This window comes from Ursus americanus, chromosome 25 (assembly GCF_024610735.1).
Source record: "Ursus americanus isolate L20-20 chromosome 25, mUrsAme1.1.p, whole genome shotgun sequence".
NCBI classification, from domain to species: domain Eukaryota; kingdom Metazoa; phylum Chordata; class Mammalia; order Carnivora; family Ursidae; genus Ursus; species Ursus americanus.
In genome coordinates, this window is record NC_142151.1 from 10,171,779 (window position 1) to 10,196,178 (window position 24,400).

The window sequence follows — 24,400 nt, forward strand, 5'->3', positions numbered from 1 at the left end:
CCTTCCCGGTCCCCTGGCCGATCCCAGACGCTGATTGGCCAGGATCCTGGGCGTGTAGCTCCGCCCTTGTCCTATCAACTCCAATCACTATCGAGATTTTCAAGTTGAGTCCCACCTTTTTGGGTCGTCTTTCTACCAATGGGGTCCCAGAGTCCCGCCTCCCTGCTTCTCCGCTCGCGGAGTCACGCGCGGTCACGCGGGGTCACGCGCGGTCACGCGCCAGGCCCGCTCCCCGGTAGGTCCCACTGAAGAGGGTACGCGAGGGCGGGCGGCGGAAGCGGAAGTATGGAAAGGGGGCTGTCGGCCAGGCCTCAGTGGGAGCTGTAGTTCTCACCCCAGGTCTCTTCGTCTCGGTACTTCCCCAGCTCGTTTGCCGCCTGCGAGAGGCGCTGTTTCGCCGTCTGCCGGCCCCGAGTCCCGCTGTCTCCAGGGTCGGTACCTAGAGGATCGCGGACGGCGATAGTCGCGGTAGTGCTGGCTTTCTTAAGGACGTCTTTGTTTTTTATTTCCCTTCTACAGTTCAGTACGTTGGGGTCTGTTGTTACCGATACTGTTTTCGTTAACCTTGTCGTCCCGGTCATTTTGCGTAAAACAGTGCGACCAGTTCTGTTCGCCAGAGGTTTCGTGGCATTTTGAGTGATGAGCGCTTTGTAGCTAATTCTGTTCACTCCATCCTGTCCGCATTCTCGTGTCCTGGGGAAAGAGCAATTCACCTTTAGTCTTTGTGCCTTTGCCAGGATCCTCTGCGGTTTCCCTCAGGTGGGTCTTACTCGTCGCTGAAGTCCTTACTTACTACTTGCTGAAGTCCTGCGCGTTCCTGGGACTTGGTTCAAATGCTATTGCTCCCGTGACTTTCTGCATGAACTCTTCGGAATGAAGAACTCCTTCCTCTAAATGCCCGCTTATTGACTCTACCTGGTTTTAGCCCGATTTCATTCTGCTTTGACTCCTACGTTGTTGTTGTTGTTGTTGTGTGTGTGTGTGTGTGTGTGTGTGTATACCCTACGTTGTTGTTGTTGTTGTTGTTGTTGTTGTTGTTGTTGTTGTTGTTGTGTGTGTGTATACCCTCTTTTCGCGGGTAGGGACTGGATTTTGTTTCGTCCTTCTCCTCACCAGAGCTAGTACAATGTTTTGAATTCAGTAATAATAGAAGCTAACACGTGCATAGTTCTGTGGCGCCGGCACTGTTTTAAGTGCTTTAAAGGAGTACTGATTCATTTAATCTTCGCACTAACCTTGAATTTTAAAGGTGATGGTGGCTAAGTAACTTACTCTGGGTCCCACAGCTATTAAGTTACGTTGTTAGTATTCAGGTTCCCTAAGTTAGGTGTAAGTTAGTTATATACGCATATAGTCTTAAGAGTCCAGGCTCTCAAGCAATACTTTATGCTCACTGTATAGGATCCTGTATTTGTTTATTTGGTACATTCAGTTCAGCCAAGGTGGTTATCATGTTGGGTTGGGTTTGAATGTGTTCTCAAGAAAAAAAAAATAAAAGGTGAATTTCTTTTTTCTTTTCTTTAAAGATTTTATTTATTTGACAGAGAGAGACACAGCCAGCGAGAGAGGGAACACAAGCAGGGGGAGTGGGAGAGGAAGAAACAGGCTCATAGCAGAGGAGCCTGATGTGGGGCTCGATGCCATAACGCCGGGATCACGCCCTGAGCCGAAGGCAGACGCTTAACGACTGAGCCACCCAGGCGCCCCAAAAGGTGAGTTTCTTTCTAATACTAAAAGTAATTTGTAATCGGGAAATACAGAGAACGATAAAACAAAAATCCATAAACCCACCAAGAGGTTGTGTATTTCCCTCAGGAATATGTTATCCGTTTCCTTTGTAAAAACATTTAATGTCATCAAATATTTCTTTATATCACTAACTTTACAAATAAACTTTTTAATGGTTGCATGATATTTAGGTGCATGGATCGCTGCTTAAGCAATTCTATTAGAATTAGGTATTTTATCAATTCATTCAACAAATATTTACTGAGCAATTACACTGTTATAAAAAGACAAAAATCCCTTTTACGAGCTTTCATTCTAGAATTGATATTCATTTGTTGGTGAATTCAAATGTTAACTTAAGAAATCTTGCCTCTTGGTCATTGGTAGAGGGAAAGTAGGGTGCATGTTGGAAGTGGTGAAAGGTCCGGCAATGCAGTTGGCTAGGATGAATAGCTTATCTTACGTAGGAGTAAGAAGGAGGGAGAGACTTCCCTTTCCATCCACTTACAAATACCCTGGGTTACTTCCCTGTTTCTCAGGTTTCAGTGCCCATTGTGAAAACTGTCTGTGCCAGGGAAAAAAATTTGAAATTAGCAGAGGTTTTTGCCTTTCTGTTCTGTGTCTGTCTAGCTGTGTTGTTAACAAGGACACCCTCCACGTTATACCCACACCCCCTTCCACATACAGTTGCTCACTTTGTTTAGAAAGCAGTTCTGTGAATTTTGTCCTAAAATCAAATGCTGAGGATGCCTCCTGTTTAGTATAAGCAGAGGAAGGGAGGGTGCTTGAAAGATCTAGTCCCCCCCCACCTCATCCATGGAGGATATATTCCAAGACCCCTAGAAACCACGAACAGTACTGAACCCCGTATATACTATATTTTTTTCCTTATACATGCATACCTATGATAAAACTTAATGTATAAGTGAGGCACAGTAAGAGATTAACAACAATAACTATAATAAAATAGAACAATTATAACAACACGTGAATATAGTCTCTGTTACAATATCTAACTGTACTGTACTCACCGTCCTTGTGATGGTGTGAGATGATATGCCCCCATGATGAAACGAAGTGAGGTGAATGACGCAGGTATTGTGATTTAACGTTAGGCTGCTGTTGACAGATAAGTCAGGAGGAGGATCATCTGCTTCTGGGATGTGGTTGACCTTGAGTAACTGAAACCACAGAAAGCGAAACTGTGGGTTAGGGGAGACTACTGTATCCTGAATTCTTTCTTCAGTTTACTGCTTTGATAATTTTCCTGGGTCTGCTTTTTTGTTAACTCTGAGCTGGGAGCTTGGTTGGGAATGGCTTTTTAAATCTCTCAACAGCTTCTTTCTGTATGAGTTTTGTGTTGCAGGCTTTGCTCTGGTTTCACTGTCAAATCCTACCTGCTCACAATTTCTGATCTGCTTGGGGATCTTTTGAAATTTGTTTGGTAATTTCTTAATACTGTCATGGATGTATTCAATTTGCTATCTTGAACCGGACTTCGGTTTTGAATCTTTACTGATGCTTTCCTTTTAAAATGTTTAACATATTTCAAGGACTAAATCTATTTTTTGTTTTTGGTAATTTGCAATTTTAATATAATTTAACATTTTTAGAATAGATGCAAGAATAGTAAAAAGAACTCTTGTATTCACTTCACCTGGATTTGCCAGTGGTTTACAAGTTGGCCTATTTGCTTTATTAGTCTCCCCCCTCCCCGTACACACACACACACACACACACACACACACACACACACACTAGTTTATTTTGAACGATTTGAATATGTTACTGTTAAGTACATTTGTGTGTATTTCCCAAGAATAAAGATATTCTCTTACCTTATCACAATTAGAAACTATAACATTGGTAGAATATTATTACCTAATCCATGGTCCATATTCAGATTTCATCAATTGTCCCAGTAAATATGCTTTATAATTATTTCTCATTCCCCAACCACGGAAGCCCAGCAGGAGTCATACATTGCAGTTAGTCGTCGTTTTTCTTTATCTTGTTTGTCCTTGAAATTTTGAGAAGTCCATGTCACTTAAGATGTAGAATGTCTTTCATTTTGGGTTTGTCTGATATTTCCACGTGATTATATTTAGGTATGCATTTGTTGATAGGACTAAGAGAGAAGTGATGTGTCCTTATATATCAGTCAGGATCCAGTTAGAAGACAGATACCACACCAGTGATTTTAAGGAAAAATTTAATATAGACTTGTTTTCTAGTAAAAAATAATTACTAAGAGGGAGTAAACAAGGACTCTAGGTGTTACAGAAATCACACAGAAATCACAACTACAAAATGTAGCTACTACCTCTGGGCTGAAGAAGCGTTAGCAAGGAAGCACCTTAGAAACTTGAAGGAAGGGCTCACTTCCCCAACCACAGGGTAGAGATTCAGACCTGTGAAGAGAGGGTGTAGTTCCTGCCACAGGAACATGCAGCCCACTGATGAGGTAACAGATAAATTGCTGGAGGGTGTGGGTTGATGTTGAACTGCCAGTGGGAGCCTCCTTTTGTCATTTTGACATGTCCCCATCATTTTTTGAGCAAATTCTTTACGTTTGGGTATACAGATGTTCATCTTGTATTTTAACTGCCCTAGAATCAGTCATCTCTCCAAGGGAGCCTGGTTCCTTCTGGTAGTGTTGTTGAGAAACCAAGGTCTGATTACAAGGTGTATTTGTTGCCACTTTTGGGTCACTGCTTTAGTGCCTCTCAGCAGAGTTAGGGAATCTATATATCCTTCCAAGAGTGAGAAACCAGGCTCCCATTATGCTCAATATATTTATACATTTGTTCACACATAAGAAAACACAGGAAGTAGTTTTATAACTGATAAACCATACCATTGTGTAAAGCAAGCCTACTAATTAGGGTTCAGTTTTGTTTAAAGTTTTATTTTTTTTGTTGGTGAGGTAAAATTTATAAATAATGAAATGCACAACTCTTAAGTAGGCAATTTAGTGAATCTTAACAATGCATCATAACCGTAACCACCCTCTAATCAAGATTTAGTAGATTTTCATCACCCAAGAACATTTCCTCATGTCCCTTTCTAGTTCTGTCTAGGATTTTCATTATAGTGTTGCATAGAAATGATAAAATTAGACATCCTTGCTTTGCTCCTGGGATAAACCATGCTTTGTCATGATGAATTGTCTCTTATATTTTTCTGAATTTGATTTGCTGATTTTTTTCAAAGATCTTGAGGTCTACATTCATGAGTGTTGGAGTCTAATTTTTTTTCTTTTTAAGATTTTATTTGTCAGGGAGATAGGGAGAGAGAGAGCACGAGAGAGCACAAGCAGGGGAGCTGCAGGCAGAGGAAGAAGCAGGCTCCCCGCTGAGCAGGGAGCCTGATGTAGGACTTGATCCCAGGACCCTGGGATCATGACCCGAGCTGAAGGCAGACGCTTAACCGACTGAGCCACCCAGGCGTCCCTAATTTTTTTTTTTCTTTTAATTCTTTGTCAGTTTGGTAACAGAGTCATGATGGCTGCCTAAAATAAGTTGGAGAGTATACTTTCATTTTCTATTTTCTGAAGGAATTGTGTTATTTATTCCTTGAAGTTTAATAGAATATGCTATTAAAGTTATCTGAGCATGAAGCTTTCTTAATGGGAAGGTTTGTATTAAATTTAGTTTCTTTAGTAGAGCTATTTAAGAATTTCTGTTTCTTCTTGCGTCAGTTGGTAAATTGTGTTTTTCTTTTCTTCTTTTTTTTAGGAATTATCTATACATTTCATTTATTTGAACTCTTTACAAATACAAAAAATTAAAAGTCAAATACATTTTCATTTGCTAATGTTAATTATCATTATGAGACATTATCCTATAAAATCTGTTATCTGTTTATATTCCCTACAGACTTTTTTTTTAATTCAATTAACGTATAATGTATTATTCGTTTCAGAGGTAGAAGTCATTGTTTCATCAGTCTTCTATAATACCCAGTGTTTTTCAAGGAATTTTCCCATTTTATCTAAATTGTTAAATTTATTGGCATACAGATATAATATTCCCTTATTATCCTTTTAAAGTCTTTAAAATCTGTAGTAATATACTCGCTTCATTCTTGATATTCATAATTTGTCTTCTGTCTTTGTTTCTTGGTAAATTTTGTTAGAAGTTTATCTGTTAATAATTTTATCAAATAACCAAATTTGTATTTGTTTATTTTGTTAATTTGTTTTATATATATTATGTAAGTATGTAAGTGTATGTAATATAATAATAAAAATTTGTTAATTTTTCTATTGCTTGTGGTTAGTTTTAAATTTCTGACCCTTCTTCTGCTTGCTTTGTTTTTGTTTTTCTTTTTTGAGATTGTATTTATTTGACGGAAAGAGACACAGCAAGAGAGGGAACACAAGCAGGGAGAGTGGGAGAGGGAGAAGCAGGCTCCCTGCTGAGCAGGGAGCTAGATGTGGGGCTCAATCCCAGGACCCTGGGATTATGACCTGAGCTGAAGGCAGTTGCTTAACGACTGAGCCACCCAGGCACCCCTGCTCGCTTTGGTTTTAATTCGTTCTTCTTTTTGTACCTTCTTAAATTAGAAACAGATTGTTTATTTACAGATTTACTTAAAGATTATTCACTTAAAGCTCTAACATTCTCTCTAAGCTACTGTTTTAGCTTTGGTCTATACATTTTCATAATTATTTAGTTTTTTAAATAATTTCTCATTTTGTTTATTTCTTCTTTAACCTATGGATTATTTAGAATGTGTGTGTGTGTGTGTGTGTGTGTGTGTGTTTTAGGTATACAAAAAGTCATGTTAATTATTGTAACAGAACTTAATTTTTTTGTTTTTCCACCTCTTTCTGATTATCTTTATTATTACATCAATGAAAAAAATCTCAGGTTAGTCCCAGTGGGTTTTTAACACCTCTCACCTCTCTAGTGCCTTTTTTTTTTTTTAAGATTTTATTTATTTATTTAATTTAATTAATTAATTAATTAATTTGCTGAGCAGGGAGCCCGATGTGGGGCTCGATCCCAGGACCCTGGGATCATGACCTGAGCCACCCAGGTACCCCTAACGCTTTTTTTCAAATTGAGATATAATTGACATGTAAGTTTTAGTTTTGAGTGTACAAGTAATGACTTGATATATGCATACATTTCAGAATGATTACCACAGTAAGTTTAGTCAGCATCCATCACCATAGTTACCAGATTTTTTTTTCTTGTAGTGAGAACTGTTAAGATCTACTGTCTTAGCAGCTTTCAAATATATAATACGGTATTGTTAACTATAGTCACCATGCTGTACGTTACATCCCCATGACTTATTCATCTTGTAATTGGAAGTTTGTACCTTTTAACTAACTTTACCCTACTCTCATCCCCTACATCTGGCAACCACCAGTCTTGTTCTGTGAGTTCAGGGTTTTGTTTTGTTTTTGTTTTTTAGATCTCACATATAAATGAGATCATACAGTATTTGTTTTTCTCTATCTGACTTATTTCACTTAACAGTACCCTCAAAGTCCATCCATGTTGTCACAAATGACAGAATTTTCTTCTTTTTTATGGCTAAATAATATTCCATTATGTAAATATACCACATTTTCTTTATTCATTCATCTATCAGCAGAGACTTAGTTTGTTTCTGTGTGTTGGCTATTGTAAATAATGCTGCAGTGAACATGAGAGTGCAGATATATTTTGATATAAAAGATATGAGTGATAGTGATTTTGTTTTCTTCTGCTGCATACCCAGAAGTGAAATTGTTGAATCATGTGGTAGTTATATTTTTTAAGATGCCTTCATACTGTTTTCCATAATGGCTGCACCAATATCATTCCCACCAGTAGTGCACAGGGTTCCCTTTTCCTCACATCCTTTCCAAAACTCTAATAAACACATGTTATTTCTTGTTTTTTTGGCTATTTTTTAAAAAAAGATTTTATTTATTCGAGAGAGAGAAAGAGAGAGCTGGAGGGAAAGGGACAAGCAGATTCTCCGCTGAGCAGGGAGCCCAATGTGGGGCTTGATCCCAGAACTCTAAGATCATGACTTGAGCTGAAGTACCCACGTGCCCCTGGCTATTTTTAGAAATAGCCTCTCTAACAGGTATGAGGTGATATCTCATTGTGTTTTGATTTGTATTTCTCTGATGATTATAAGTGTGTTTTAAAATTTTTGAATATTTAGGAACTGTCTGGATTTTTTTCTTGTTATTGATTCTACTCTGGTTGTAGAACACATCTTTTAAGATTGTAACATTGAAATTTATTAAAGCTTGTGTTACCCAATATGTAATTTACTTGGTAAGCATTCCATTTACACTTGAAAGGCTTGTGTATTCTGTAGTTGTTTGGTGTCATTTTGTTGGATAGATTTCAGTTAGGTCACGATGGTTGATAGTATTGTTTAAATCTTTTATGTTATATTCTTAATGATTTTTTTTTTTGTCTAACTGTTTTATTAGTTATTGAGAAAGGAGTGTTTAAATTTTTAACTATGATTATGGATTTGTTTATGTCTTTATATTTTAATTCAGTGAGGTTTTGCTTCATATGTTCTGAAGTTGTATTATTAGGTGCATTTACAGTTGTTACGTATACTTGATGCTGTGATTCATAGAACTATGAAATGTACCTCTTTATACTTGTCGGTTTTGTTGTATATTAATCTAACCACTTGGGGTAGGCTAAAACATGTCCCCCACTCCCACCTCCAAAGATGTCTATGTCCTAATCCCTGGAACCTGTGAATGTATTTCCTTACATGGCAAAAGAAACTTTGTACATATGATTAAATTAAGAATCTTGCAATGGAGATTATGTTGGATTATCCAGGTAGATCCAGTATAATCACAGTGAGGCAGTAGAGTAAAAGTTCGAAAACGGAGATGTGATGATGGAAACAGTCATTGACTTTGAAATGGAGGACGGGGCTGCAAGCCAAGGAATTCAGGCTGCCTATAGAAGCAGGAAAAATTGGGGCGCCTGGATGTCTCAGTCGGTTAAGCCTCTGACTCTTGGTTTTGGCTCAGGTCGTGATCTCAGGTTTGTGAGATCAAGCCCCACATTGGACTCTGTGTTCAGCAGAGTCTGCTTGAGATTCTCTCTTTCCCTCTCCTTCCCCGCCCCCCGCCCCACTCACTCTCTCTCTCCCCCCCCCCCGCTCAAATAAATAAATAATTTTTTTTTTAAAGAAGCAGGACAAATAAAGGAAATGAATTCTTCTCTAATGCTTCCAGAGGAAAGCAGTCTTCTAACATCTTCATTTTAAATTTTTGACACCCAGAACTGTGAAAGAATAAACGTACATTGTTTTAAGCCACTGTGTTCGTGGTATTTGTTACAGCAATAATAAGAAACTAATGTACTTCACTCCAGGTTTCTTTTGTTTACTGTTTGCATGTATCTTTTTCTGTGCTTTCTTTCAACCTGTTTGTGTCATCGTGTCTACAGTGCATGTGTTATACACAGGATATTGTTAGTTTCTTGCCTTTTCTCCCTAGTGTTAAAATCTCTGCCACTTATTTGATGTGTTTAGTCCATTTATGATGAATTCAGTTATTGGTATGGTTGGCTCTGTCATTTTGCTATTTGTTTACAGTTTGTCTTGTGTTTTATTTTCCTTTGTTTCTTTTTTTTTTTTAAAGAAATTAAGAAAAACAATCTTTTGTATGTTCCTATGTATTTACCATTTCTGGTCTTCAGTCTTGTAGGTCTACATTTTCATCTTGTGACATTCTTTTTAGTATGAAGAGCTGCTTTTAGCATTTTTTTTATAGTGCTGGACTCTAATGACAATTCTATTTTTTCTTTAAATAAAAGTGTTTTTTCCCTTCCTCTTTATTTTTGGTGGATGTTTTTGCTGGATATAGAATTCTGGACTGGCAGTATCATTCATCCCACACCCCAGATTGATTGAGATATAATTGACATATAACATTGTGTAAATTTAAGATGTACATTGGGATGATTTGATATATGTATATGTCGTAAAATGATTACAAGTTCAGTTACGACATCCAACACCTCACATAATTACCTTTCTTTTTTTGTGATGAGGATGTTTAACATTTATTCTTAGCAAATTTCGAGTATACAGTATAGCATTGTTACCTGTAATCACTGTGCAGTACATTACATCCCCAGAGCTTATTCATCTTATAATTGGAAGTTATACCTTTTGACCTATGTCTCCTCATTTGTCCCACCGCTCAGCCCTGACAACCACTGTTCTCTCTGTTAATATGAGTTTGGTTTTTTTAGATTCTACATATAAATGAGGTCATATAGCATTTGTTTTTCTCTGACTTATTTCCCTTGGCATAATGCTCTCAAGGTCCATCCATGTTGTCACAAAGGCAAGATTTCCTTCATTTTTATGGCTTAATAATATTCCATTATATCTGTACACCACATTTTCTTTATTCATCCATTGATGGGCACATAGGTTGTTTTCGTGTCTTAACTATTGCTAATAATGCTGTAGTGAACAAGGGGGTGCAGATGTCTCTTTGACTTTGTGATTTAATTTCATTTAGCTACATACCCAGAAGTGGAATTACTGGATCATATAGTAGTTCTATTTTTATTTATTTATTTTATTTATTTTTATTTATTTTTATTTTTTTAAAGATTTTATTTATTTATTTAACAGAGATAAAGATAGCCAGCGAGAGAGGGAACACAAGCAGGGGAGTGGAAGAGGAAGAAGCAGGCTCCTAGTGGAGGAGCCTGATGTGGGGCTCAATCCCAGAACGCCGGGATCACGCCCTGAGCCAAAGGCAGACGCTTAACCGCTGTGCCACCCAGGCGCCCCAGTAGTTCTATTTTTAATTTTTTGTGGAAACTCCATGTTGTTTTCTATAGTGGCTGTACCAATAGTATTATTTTACCTTTTAAAAGATGACATTCCATTGTCTTTCTCCTTTTTGGTTTCTGATGAGAATTCAGCAATCATTCATGTCATCATGCCCCTCTGTTATTATGTTGTTTTTCTCTGGCTGTTTGCAATATTTTCTCTTTATCTGGTTTTTAGCAGTTTTGTTATGGTGTTCTTAAGTGTGATTTTCCTTATATTTATCCTGAATGGGGTTCATTGAATATTTTATATCTGCACATTTTGCACTAAATTTGGGAAATATTTGATCATTAATTCTTCAAATTATTTTCCTGCTCCATTATTTTTCTCCTATATTTGTGGGGCTTCATTTATAAGCACTTGATATTGTCCTACAGATCACTGAGGCTCTATTTATTTTTTCTATTCTTTATATTGGAAAACTTCTAGCAATCTGTCTTCACATTCCATCGACCTCACTCCAGAGGGAGTTCTGTTCTCACCTTCACTTAATAAACTTTCACTTCACACTTTTGTCATTGAGATTCATTCTTTGACTCTGTGAGACAAGAACCCCGAAACCCTGCAACAACAGGGGCACCTGGGTGGCTTAGTTAATTGTGTCTGACTCTTGATTCTCAGGTCCTGATCATGAGTTCAAGCCCTGTGTGGGGCTCCGCACTGGGCATGAATCCTATTTAAAAAACAACAACAAACCAACTTCCCCCTCCCAAAACAAGAAAACAAACAGACAAAAAAGCAAAAATAAAGGGGACTACCTGAGATTAAGTTCTTTTTGCACAGCAAAGGAAACAACAAAATGACTGAGGATGTGAATTAAGATAGCCACTACAGAAAACAGTATGGGAGCCCCTCAAAATATTAAAAATGGAACTACTGTATGATCCGTCAATCCCACTTCTGGTTATATATCCAAAGGAAATAAAATGACTATTTTTTTAAATAAAGATTTTGTTTATCTGACACAGAGACAGCAAGAGAGGGAACACAAGCAGGGGAAGTGGGAGAGGGAGAAGCAGGCTCCCTGCGAGCCCCATGCGGGGCTCAATTCCAGGACCCCAGGATCATGACCTGAGCTGAAGGCAGATGCTTAATGACTGAGCCACCCAGGCACCCCTAAAATCACTATTTTGAAGAGATATCCACACTGCCATGTTCATTGCAGCATTTTTCATAGTAATCATAATATAGAAAGAGCCTTAGAGTCTGTGGATAAAGAAAATATATATATTTATACACATTGTATATATGAGAGTATATATATAATGGAAAATTATCAAGCCTCAAAAAAAAAAAAAAAAAAAAAAGAAAAGAAATCCTGCTATTTGCAACAACATAGATGAAACTAGAGGACATCATCTATGTGAAATAAGCCAGACCAGAAAGACAAATTTTGCATGATCTCACTACAAAATAAAAAAAAAAAAAAAGTGTTACTCTCATAGTAACAGAGTAGGAGTAGAAAGGTCATTACCAGAGGCTAGTGGATGAGGGAGAGGAGATATTGATCAAAGGGTACAAACTTTCAGTTACAAGATGAATAAGCTCTGGAGACCTAATGTACATACAGCGTAGTGGGTGACTATTGTCAGTAATAATGTATTAACAAGAGAATGGATAAACTGGTTTATCCAGAGAGTGGAATATATTCAGCAATAAAAAGAAATGAATTACTGATACACACTTCAACGTGGATGAGTCTCCTTTTACGAAGAACTTGGGAAAGAGACAAACTAATCTGTGACAAAAGGCAGGGGCGCCTGGGTGGCACAGTCGTTAAGCGTCTGCCTTCGGCTCAGGGCGTGATCCTGGCGTTCTGGGATCGAGCCCCACGTCAGGCTCCTCCGCTATGAGCCTGCTTCTTCCTCTCCCACTCCCCCTGCTTGTGTTCCCTCTCTTGCTGGCTGTCTCTGTCAAATAAATAAATAAATCTTAAAAAAAAAAAAAAGACAGATTAGTGGATGCCTAGAGGAAGGTGAATGGGAGGTGCAGGAGGGCAGTAGTACAGAGTACACAAGTAAACTTTTGGGGGTGACAGATATGTTTATTTTCTTGATTGTGGTGATGGTTTCACTCATGCATGTATATATGTTAATTGTACCTCAACAAAGCTATTAAAAAATAATATATCTTGAGTGCTTGGCTGGCTCGGTCGGCGTGTGTGACTCTTGATCTTGGGGTTGTGAGTTCAAGCACCATGTTGGGTGCAGGAGCCTACTTTAAAAATATACATGTATGCATGAAATTTGTTAGAGTAGATTTCAGGGCACCTGGGTGGCTCAGTCGGTTAAGCATCTGCCTTTGGCTTAGGTCATGACCCCAGGGTCCTGGATTGAGTTCCGCGTCAGGCTCCCTGCTCAGTGGAGAGCTTGCTTCTCCTTCTCCCTCTGCCTACCGCTCCCCCGCTTATGCGCACACGCTCTGTCTAATAAATAAATAAAATCTTAAAGAAAACCAAACAAATGGTAGATTTAGAGTGTTCTCACCACACACCCACACCCACATACACAAATGGTAATTGTTGAAAGTGTTGAATATGTTAGTTTGTGGTAATCATTTCACAATGTGTACTTATATCAAAAGTTCCACATTATATGCTTTAAATATAAACATTTTTTCAATTTAATATGTCTATGTTAATTTAACAGTCTATGTTAATAGACTGTATTATTAGTTTCAGTGGTAGAATTCAGTGATTCATCAGTTGCATACAACACCCAGTGCTCATTACTTCAAGTGCCCTCCTTAATGCCCATCACCCAATTATCTCTTCCCCCATCCACCTCCCCTCCAGCAACCCTCAGTTTGTTCCCCAAAATTAAGAGTCTCTTATGGTTTACCTCCCTGTTTTCCTCTTAGTTTATTTTTCCTTCCCTTCCCCTTTATCTGTTTTGTTTCTTAAATTCCACATCTGAGCGAAATCATATGGTATTTGTCTTTCTCTGACTTATTTTGCTTAGCATCATACCCACCAGTTCCAGCCACATCATTGCAAATGGCCACCTTTCATTCTTTTTGATGACTGAGTAATAAGTATGTACAATTTTAATTATAAATGCATGCAGATAAAAATCACTCAGTATGAATTCATAGCTCCTTTTTACTCCTGAGTTATAATCCAATACCATTATTTATTTTGTTGCTCTAATTGTTTTATTTTTAGCCAGTGAGAGCTTTGTCCACTTGGTTCCTGTGTCCTTCTGACATGCCGTCATCTTTTTTTTTTCCTTCTTCAAGTTTTTGAGTATTTCCTCATTTTCTCGCACTAAAAGACTAAAAGGTGCCCCAGACTCATCTTGGATTTTCTGTGCCCTGACCCTAGATTTAGTCATTTCCTCAAGAAACTCTGGTTCTTACGCTGCCACCACCACCTCTTCCCCTTCCTCCCCCTCCTCCCCCTCCTCTTCCTCCTTCTTCTTCAGCCATCTTAACTGTTTTTAAGTGTACAGTTCAGTAGTGTTAAATATTGTTATGGACTTAATATTTGTGTCCCCCTGCATCCCCAAAGTCATATGTTGCAGCCTTAACCTCCAGCGTGGCTTTATTCTTTATTTTGTGATGGGGCCTCTAAATGTTACAGGATTTTTGTCCCCTTAGTGCCCAGGTTCTTGGTCACACCGCTTCAAAGAATGAAGAGGTAGATCAGACGGAAAGTGGTGGGCAGCAAAGCAAAGTTTATTGAGCAAGAGTATGAAGCTCTTAGGGAGGGAGGGGGGCCCAAGTGGGTTGCCCCCGGAGTTTTTAAGTTTAGGGGTTTTTATGAGCTCTTTGCAGAACTATCTTAAGCATTCAGGGTGTGCTGAGTCGTTCTAATCAGGGCTTTGGTCACGTATCTGTCTACCTATTAGGTTAATGTCTCTGTGCTGATGGTCTTTTTTTGGTGACATCTGGGGGCTTATGTCTTCACTGCCCCTTGCCCGTGATATTGACAAATGCCTTGTGGTTAATTGTCTTATTTTAGGACATTTTGCAGAAGTCATTTCTGCAAAGGCTGCAAGGCAGAATGCTAGTGCGGGCCTGTCTAAGCTGCAAAACAGGATGTCAGTGCTGTTTTATTCTAGCTGCCCTGACTCCATATTTTCTTGTGGGGACACTGGCCCTGACAACCTAATGTCCAACTAACTCCTAACATAAGAAAGTAATTAAAGTTAAATGAGGTCATGATAGTGGGGACCTGATCTGATAGAATTAGTGTCCTTAAAAGATGCGCCACCAGAAACTTGCTTGCTCGCTCTCTCTCCTCGGTACACATGCACCGAGGAAAGGCCACGGGACACCATGATGAGAAGGCCACTGCAACCCGACGGGGGAGTTCTCAGCAGACACCAACCCTGCAGGCAGCTTCATCTTGGACTTTCAGGGTCCAGAACCGTGAGCAAATCAATTTCTGTTGTTTAAGCTACCCAGTCTAGGGTATTGTGTTATGGCTGCCTAAGCAGACTGATACACATTTATTCCCCTTGTTGTACAACAGAGCTCCAGAAGTTTTCATCTTGCAGCCATGGAAATTCTTTCAATTTCTATGCATTGACTACTTTGTCCTCATATATATGGAATCATAGAGTATTTGTGTGTGTGTGTGTGTGTGTGTGTGTGTGTGTGTGTGTGTGTGATGAGCTTATTTCATTTATCGTACCGTCTTCAAGGTTCCTCCATGTTGTAGAGTGTGACACAGTTTCTTCCTTTTTAAGATTGAATAATATCCCATTTTATGTATAGGCCACATTTTGTTTCTGTTGTCTTCTTTTTAAGGGCATCAGAATTTGTTCTTATAGGCAGCGAAATTACTGGCAAATCTTTTTGGTTCTGTCAGTCTTATTTTTCGCTCTGTTCACGCGGTCCGCACTGCATCACCTTGGGTCTCTGTTCAGCCGTGGGGCAGGAGGCCGTCTCCGCGGGGGGCTTGCAGGGGCTTGCCCTCAGCCAGGGACCACGGTGAACTCCCATGCCATTTTGGGACACCTCTCTCTGCAGTCTCTCGTCCGCTACCCTGCCCTGCGAGCTCCAAGCATATAAAACAGCTCAAAACTCGCATCTCTGCCTCCTCAGCTTAGTGAGACTGCTGCTCTGTTTAGGATTCATTTTCCTGCTTTGTGCCAGAAAGTGACCCTGGGTAGGATAATGCCAGGGTGATCCTGCTGCTCACCCTTGCGTGTTCTGTTCTCTCAGGGAGCACAGTGCTGCCTGTACTTCTGTGCCTGAAACAGTTGCCTTATGTATTTTGTCGGATACAGTTCTTTGGCTGAAGAGCAAGTCCAGACTTACTCTGTCATGGTGGGAAGCAGGACTATACTATTTTTTTTTAATTTTTAAACTTTTATTATTTTTTTTTGAAGTAATCTCTATGCCCAGCGTGGGGCTCAAACTCATGACCCTGAGATCAAGAGTTGCACGCTCTACCAACTGAGCCAGCCAGGCTCCCCAGAGCTATCCTAGTTTTTTATTAGTATGCTCTCCCTGCTTTTCATCTCTTTCCTGTCTTGAACTTATGTAGAGTTTTAATTCCGTTTCTGTTTTCCTTACTTTAACTTTTTATTAACGTTTCACCTATTAGAAATACATTATTCACCCTTTAGTATGTCTTTATTTAATTTGTTCCCCTTATAGTTGTCTTTGCATATGAAAATAAGAGAGCAAGGAGAGAAAATTTAATGGAATTTCTGACCCAGTGAAGCTTAAGATTAGAGCACAATCGGGAAGATATTTAGGGGGACATGGGGGTACAGCATATTCACAAAACACGTATCTGGGAGATAGTTCATTTTCCCCATGATGCCAGGCACAGGCAGCCAACAACAGTCCATTTCTCTTGTCACATATTCCTAACCCAAAGCTCCAAGAAACAATGAAATTGGTCCCGTTTGGCATGCATCTATTTTCTCAAAAGGAAACAAAGCAAATATAAAATCTGAGATAAATTCATAGCTAAGAACCACTGTCATTTTTATTCCAGTTTCCATAATTGAAATTGCTGGACTTCAGAGCAACTTTTCCTTGCTGAATAGACTTAGTGAGATGGAGATTAATTTAATATGTATTTAATGTGTATCTAGAGAGAGTGGTGAGGGAAAAAAAAACACAGTTTAGAATATTAATTTCTTAATCAGCTCCAGATTTTGAGTCATTTCCTGAAAAATTACTTCTGTTTTTATCATGCTGGACCATTTGAAAAAAAAAAAAAAAAACAACACACAACAACTTGAAAACCTTCAAATTTCCTGCTCACCGTTTAGATATTGGGCTGTTTCCTCACTGACATGTGTCTCTTCACACTTCTGTAATTTTACTCTCTCAACTGAGTGTGAATGATATTAGATGGAGGTGACTGACGGTGGTATTTATTCTGAGTTACAGTTGTCTACAGAACCTCAAGTCCAGAATGACTACAGACCACAGCAAACAGGTGAGTTAATCAAGTTAGTGTGCAAAACCATGCAGAGTGCCCATAGACTGAGGGATGAATGGGAGGTAGAATAAGTTTGGAGTAGAGGATGCAGAAAAATCGAGGGTAATTTGAAGGAATACATTTGGTTCAGTTTGAAGTCCAGACTTGGGATATGAAAATCTGGGATACAGTCAAGGATCTGATCTTAGTTAAGGCTCAGATAAAGTCTTTTCGAACTGTTCCCTTCTAAAGTCTCATCTATGAAACCCAAGCTAAGGCTGTTTAAATTCTAAGTATCTCTGTTTTTCTGACTATGAAATCAGGAGAAAGACACCAATAACTTTGCTAGTGGATGATAGTAAGAGTTTGTCAGAGAAGAAACCGATTCACATTATCTACGTTCCTCTCCACAGTATTGCACAGGAGTGTGACTGGGGTAGGAAGAAGGCACTGAGAGTACTACAAATAAGTATTCCTGGTGACTCTGGGGATTTGAGGATGAAAAAGACATTTTTATTGGGAGCCCTGGGAGAACACTTTCTGAGACAGGCAGATCATAGTATAAGAGCCAAAATAAATATTTGATTTTATATCTTAGGCAATAAACTCCCATTAAGTATGTTCTTTAATGCGGCTTCATCAACTTTCTCTCTTTTTGCTACGTAGTCTTATTATTATGATATTTAGTGTTGTTCTTCGAAAGCATTGCTTTTAGCAATTATAATTATATAATTATATAATTAAAATTATAATTTGCTACATCATTCCAGTATACTTGGACATTTAGATTTATTTCCATTACTATAATTTATATGGCATTGGATATTTTCATTTATATATAGATTTCTTTTGGATTATATCTGTCCCAATTTCTAAGGAATAGGAACGTTAAGTCAAAGGAATCTACATACTAAAGTTTAAGTGCAAGGTCACACAGCTGGTGGTAAGTTGGAACTTGAATATAATTATTTTTATTTCTAGGCAAGTGGTTTTTTATTTATATCCAGTACACATTGCACATTCTTATCTGCTGCTGGGATGCTCATTTCCACCCCAGCTTTCCAGGGTGCTCTACTTGGGAATAGGGATATAGACTAGGAACTTTAAAATTACATTAAAAATCTCTTTACAAAATTATTACATGTTTATTATGGAAAATAGGGAACCTATGAAAGCAGATATAAGAAAATAAAAATCACTAATTATTTTTACAACAATTGGCAATTATTGCTGTTACTATTTTGATCTATTTTTGCCTGTCTTTGCCAACGTATCATATGTACTCTATTAAGAGGCTTTTAATTGTATATTTCTAAAGTAAATTTTTTAAAAATTTAAAATTTTGCTTAATTTCTTGAATTGGATTGTGGTTACACAAATACAATTAAGTTTTGATACCTTTTTCATTTTGCATAACATCTAAAATCATTTATTTCATTAAATATTTTACTATAGTGAAAATGTATTTTCTTTTCTTTTTTTTTTTAAGAATTTATTTGTTTGTCAGGGAGAGAGAGAGAGATCACAAGCAGGGGAAGTGGCTGGCAGAGGGAGAAGCAGACTCCCCGCTGAGCAAGGAGCCCCATGTGAGACTCGATCCCAGGACCTTGGGATCATGACCTGAGCCTAAGGCAGATGCTCACCCAACTGAGCCATCCAGGCATCTGAAACCGTATTTTCTCATGTCACTAGAAATCTAGTGTTTTGGATGTATCAGTCCAAATGTTTATCATGCAGAACTCTCGCATTTTAAAGATACCTCTCACTATAAATTTTTTTTTTTTAAGATTTTATTTATTTATTTTAGAGATGGAGAAAGAGAGCACAAGAAGGGGAAGGAGTAGAGGGAGAGGGACAAGCAGACTTCATGCTGAGCGCAGAGCCCAACGTGGGGCTTGATCTCACGGCCCTGGGATCATGACCTGAGCTGAAATCAAGAGTTGGACACTTAACCGACTAAGCCGCCCAGGCACTCCTCACTATGAATTTCTTTCTTTTAAAAAGTTCAGAATGCTAAAATAAATTTTTAAAAAGTGGGGTGAGGAGCCTTGGATGGCTCAGTTGGTTAAGCATTTGACTCTTGATTTTGGCTCAGGCCATGGTCTCAGGGTCATGAGATTGAACCCCCTGTCGGGCTCTATGGTGGGCATGGAACCTGCTTAAGATTCTCTCTCTACCTCTCCCTCACTTAACAACAACAACAAAAGAAGTTCAGAATGCTTCATGCATAAACACACATGTCTACAGGGTAACTTATCTAAAATTTAAGTAGTTAAAGTGAGGCCCCAAATAGAATTAATTTCCAAATTTCCAAATTAAAGATTACCAGATAAAGGAGTCAAAACTAGCTCTTAAATTTTTACTTTATACATTTTTGTTTTTTACACATAACTCCTACATTGTCAGACTATGAGACCACTATGATTTTGAAATAAAAGTTTGGGTTAAGAAAAATTTCCATTTTCCAAATGAAGGAAAATCACATTCTTATATGTAACATAGTTAATATGATGTAGTGTTCCATCCTTAAACATACCAACCTAAACTCATTGTTTTTTCAGTAATGACAGTTTACAAAGCATTTCTGAGATGTAGGTTACTTTAATTTTATTTAAATTGTAGTTATTTAAATTTTGAGTAGGTAATACCCACATGGTTCAAAATTCAGAAGGTGCAAAAGAAAACAAGGTAAAAAGTATCCCACCTATTTTGTCTTCAGTGATCTATTTCCCCTCCCCGAGACAAACAACATTATCAGATTCTTGTATCTACTTTCAGAGATACTAGCATACATTGTGCTGCAGAATGTTTCTTTCCCTGAGCTATGTATCTTGAAAATCACTCTCTATCTGTAAAAAAAAAAAAAAAAGCGTGTCTTTATTCCTTTGTTAAAAGTTACATATTCATTTTATGGCTATATCCAAATGTATTTGACTGGTCTATAACATTTTCTCCTAAAAATACTGTTGCCGTGAATTGGCTTATAAATATGACATTTTGCACGTGGGTGAGTATCTGTAGGAAAAAAGGATAAATGCAATTTTTGTAGGCATTGCCAAATTGTCCTTCAAAGAGGTTGTACCAATTAATATTTTCACCAGTTAAGCATGAAAGTGCAAGTCACAATTTCAAAAGAAAAAAGGGTTTTTTGTTTTTTTTTTAAGATTAATTTATTTATTTTAGAGGAAGGGGAGGGGCAGAGGGAGAGAGAGAATCCTGAGGCAGACTCCCCGCTGAGCCTGAGCTGGGAGCCTGACATGGGGCTTAATCCCAAGACCCTGAGATCATGACCTGAGCTGAAGTCAAGTTGGCAGCTTAACAGACTGAGCCATTCAGTACCTGAAGAAAAAAGTGTTCTTTTTTTTTTTTTTTTTTAAAGATTTTATTTATTTATTTCTCAGAGCACAAGCTGGGGGAGCGGCAGGCAGAGGGAGAAGCAGGCCCCTCACTGAGCAAGGAGACCAATGCGGGACCTGATCCCAGGACCCTGGGATCATGACGTGAGCTGAAGGCAGATGCTTAACCAACTGAGCCACCCAGGCGCCCCAAGAAATAGAGACGGCCAGCGAGAGAGGGAACACAGGCAGGGGGAGTGGGAGAGGAAGAAGCAGGCTCATAGCAGAAGAGCCTGATGTGGGGCTCGATCCCAGATCACCGGGATCACGCCCTGAGCCGAAGGCAGATGCTTAACCGCTGTGCCACCCAGGCGCCCCAGAAAAAAGTATTCTTAACTTGATAAATGTAGGATGTTCCTTGACAGCGATGTGGGTTGTTACTCTAGACTTTAGAGCAATTCCCTAATATCCAGCAAAGAAACTTCTAGAGCCTATGTCTCAGTTCTCACTAGGCCAAATTTGTTTGAGGCTCCAGATATCCTTCCTTTGCCTTTTCTTTTCTTTCAACTTTTATTCTAACTCAGGATTTTGTTTTGGATTCTGCTCTTGTAGTTTCTTCTTCCAGATTCTGTCTCTCACGCCATGTGGCAATAGCTTTGGGACTTCTGAACACCATTTTTGTGTGTTTCCTGCTTGTCCAGTGGATTCTCTGCCAACGTAAGTACTAACTTAAGTCAAAATCGTTTATTTTGCCAATTTTTTTAGAAGTTTATTTATCTAGGTAATCTCAACATGGGGCTTGAACTCATGACCCTGAGATCAAGAGTTGCGTGCTCTTCTGACTGAACCAGCCAAGTATCCCTACTTTACCTATATTGTGTTATAAAAGCAATATAACATAACAGAAAATTTGAAAAATGAAAAATAATGCCAACAAAATAAATCATCACTTGTACATAACAACATTTCCTGGGTATTGTCTCCTAGGCTTTGACTACATGCATTTGTATAAATATTTATTCTTTTAACAAAGAATATCAAGTCCTCTAAAATCTTCCCCACTTATTTTTTTTTAAAGTAAGACTGGGTATAGTTTTTTAAAGTAAGTTCTGGGTATAGTTTAAAGTAAGACTGGGTATAGTTCATTATATGCCTATAACTTGATATTGCTTTTTAATTATATTATGTCATAAACACTTTCCTACTACCATATTTATTATGATAATCAAATTAAAATTGTATTATTTATGTATTGTATATTGTGTTTAACTTTTCACATGATAGATATATCAAAATTTAATTAGATGTATTTTGATTTTTTTTCCCAATTAGAGTGCTTTCACATTGCTTAAAGTGAAAATTTCTAGATTTAATTCTTCTAGGTCATTAACTGTGATGATCCAGAAAGCCCTTGGTTTATTATTTCACAATCCAGAGTCCTGACTTAAGTTTATGTTTTCTGGAGATGATTGTTAGTGACAGATGATTGTTGTTGTTGTTGTTGTTTTTTAAAGATTTTATTTATTTATATGAAAGAGAGAGAGACAGCCAGCGAGAGAGGGAACACAAGCAGGGGGAGTGGAAGAGGAAGAAGCAGGCTCATAGCAGAGGAGCCCGATGTGGGGCTCGATCCCAGGACTCTGGGATCACGCCCTGAGCTGAAGGCAGACGCTTAACGACTGAACCTCCCAGGCGCCCCTGACAGATGATTGTTATACAGACTTTATTCATTAGGACTCTAAGGGTTCAGCCCTAGGACCTCTACCTCAGACCCAAATCTTTTGACAGAAAGAGACTCCAAGGAAGTTGGGAATTTCTCATTCAGGTTGGGTAATGTCACAGCTGTATGGAAAAATCATAAATCTATAAGGTGCCAACTTTATAGCTTGATCTCCAGAACCCTATATTGTTCCCATGTCAAGCCACAGAAAAGTTGTCTAATTTTGACATTTTTAAAGATTTTTTATGTTTATTTATTTATTTGACAGAGAGAGAGAGCACGTGCATGAGCGGGGTTGGGGGGGAGGGTCAGAGGGAGAGGGAGAAGCAGGCTCCCCGCTGAGCAGAGAGCCCGACTCAGGCCTCGATTCCAGGACCCTGGGATCATGACCTGAGCCGAACGCAGATGATTTACTGACTGAGCCACCTAGGCGCCCCTAATTTTGACAGTTTTAAAAAGGACTGCCTTTGATGCTTTTTAACCCCCAAATCTAGATTAGCTGTATAGCCTATTATGCAGCCGTCTATCCACACATGTGCTCATTTGCTGTAATGGTTCATACGTGCCTCTTGTGGAATTGTGCCTATGAGGAGCTTATACAAATATATTTCATGAAAGCAGAAAATCAATAAAATTATGGAATCTTGGCTGAAATTACCTTGAAAGCTTATTTGGTTCCCTTTCATTTTCATAGAACTATAATCCAGCCATTTTTTAAAAAAAGATTGTATTTATTTATTTGAGAGAGAGAGAGAGAGAGCATGAGGCAGGGAGGGGACAGAGGGAGAGGGAGAAGCAGGCTCCCTGCTGAGCAGGGAGCCCAGCGTGGGGCTTGATCCCAGGACCCCGAGATCATGACCTGAGCTGAAGGCAGATGTTTAAGGCAGACATTTAATTGACTGAGCCACCGAGATGCTGCCCCCCACCCCTTTTTAAGATATAATCCAGCCATTTTAAAGGAGTGAGAATGTTCTGTATTTAAAAGAGCTCTGTGAAGAAATTGCATTACGTTTCACTTTAGAATCTGATACCCTTCTCTGTCAGAAACTTTTATTTGATAAATTCTTTTTGCTGAAGTGTCTTTTATCTAATATGCTATGATGACAGTCACATTTGTGATAAAAGATAAATCACCTCTCACTCTAGTTAAGTTTGTTTTTTCTAGGTTTTTTTTTTTTTTTAGCAGTAATAAGATATTTATTTTATTATATTCAGTTAGCCACTGTAATGCTTTTTCTAGTTTCTCTCCTTTTCTTTTGTGCTATTCTGGGATATCAGGTTGGGGTTGGGCATTCTGCCTGATTTCAGCAATGTGTATTATGCAGTTACACAGGGTGTGCACCGAGCCTACATAGACAATGGACTGATACATATAATGCAGATGCTTAGTTATTTTATCTCGTATGAATACAGCAGAGGTGCATAAAGATCTCTAGCACAAGTGATGTATGCTGTCCACCGTCCTCAGCCAGGCTGTATCCATTTCCTTACCTGCTTTAGTCATAGTCACATGCTTAAGTAGTGGAATGCACAATAGTTGTGATAGAGTTGGACATCATGAACTTTTTAATTTGAGGCCAGGCATTGTTGTGCATTTCTCTAAACCTTAGTCTGAAAGGTGGTGTGGTGGTGGGTGGGTACCATGTTCTATTCGTCTCCCATTCCATTTGCAAGACTAAGTGGTCCATAAAGATGTGAACCAGGTCCTCTTCCTTTCTAGGTTCCAAGTGCAGCACTTGTGCCAGTAGTCACAGTTGCCCAGACCTCTGGATGAAGTATGGTAACCACTGTTATTACTTGTCAGTGGAGAAAGCAGACTGGAATTCTAGTCAGAAATTCTGCCTAGATGAAGACTCACAGCTTCTTATGTTCACAGACGACCAGGAAATGGTAAATGCAAACATTTAGCGAATGTATGTTGTTTTGCTGGTGAATGTTGTTCCAATGTATCTTGTATTCTCTTTTGAGGAACAAAAGGAACACTCTTCTCTTTCCGTCTCCTTCTCTCTCCTCTTTCTTTCCCTTCCTTCTTCCCCCTCTACCCCTGTTCCTTCACCTCTCCTTTCTACTTCCTTACCCTTTCTCTGCTTGACCCAGCCGCCCTCAGGTATAGAAAACTAGATGTTTGCGTACTCTTGTATGCGTATGTGTGTGTGCTGGAGGTGCAAGGATGGTGAGTATTACAGATAGGAATTAGGCCTGAAATACAGGTCTAATTAAAAGAAAGCATTAGATCCAGAAACATGGGTGCAACAACAAGGAGACAGCAGATTCCTATGCAAAGCTGGTGGAATTTGGGAGGGAGCGGAAGAGAGATATCATGGGGACAAAGAGACTGTGGCAACGGTTTAAATGCCTTTTCAATAATAGCCCTTTAGGGGCGCCTGGGTG

General features: G+C 38.7%; 2 protein-coding genes and 1 long non-coding RNA gene across 13 annotated transcripts in view; 2 read left to right on the forward strand and 1 right to left on the reverse strand.

Annotated features, from left to right (window-relative positions):
- Window positions 1-311: 311 nt before the first annotated feature.
- On the reverse strand, window positions 312-2,839 carry LOC148107753 (uncharacterized). Its single transcript, XM_087855602.1, has 2 exons — window positions 2,760-2,839; window positions 312-693 (listed from the first exon to the last, which is right to left on the reverse strand). The coding sequence occupies exons 1-2, from the start codon at window positions 2,792-2,794 to the stop codon at window positions 312-314; spliced, it is 417 nt and encodes a 138-aa protein (XP_087711728.1). The 5' UTR covers window positions 2,795-2,839.
- Window positions 641-12,517, forward strand: LOC148107754 (uncharacterized). The gene is made up of 3 exons (XR_015721599.1): window positions 641-759; window positions 1,527-1,712; window positions 5,466-12,517. It is a non-coding gene; the product is annotated as an uncharacterized LOC148107754 (long non-coding RNA).
- A 2,456-nt stretch (window positions 12,518-14,973) lies between these two features.
- The window catches only part of KLRG1 (killer cell lectin like receptor G1), a 66,944-nt gene continuing 57,517 nt past the window's right edge, over window positions 14,974-24,400 (forward strand). For all 11 annotated transcript variants that reach the window (XM_087855593.1, XM_087855592.1, XM_087855595.1 and 8 more), the window contains exons 1-3: window positions 14,974-16,972; window positions 20,902-21,006; window positions 23,730-23,899. In XM_087855593.1, the coding sequence (XP_087711719.1) occupies window positions 16,885-16,972; window positions 20,902-21,006; window positions 23,730-23,899 (363 nt within the window). In that variant the 5' untranslated portion in view covers window positions 14,974-16,884. The remainder of the gene's footprint in view (window positions 16,973-20,901; window positions 21,007-23,729; window positions 23,900-24,400) is intronic.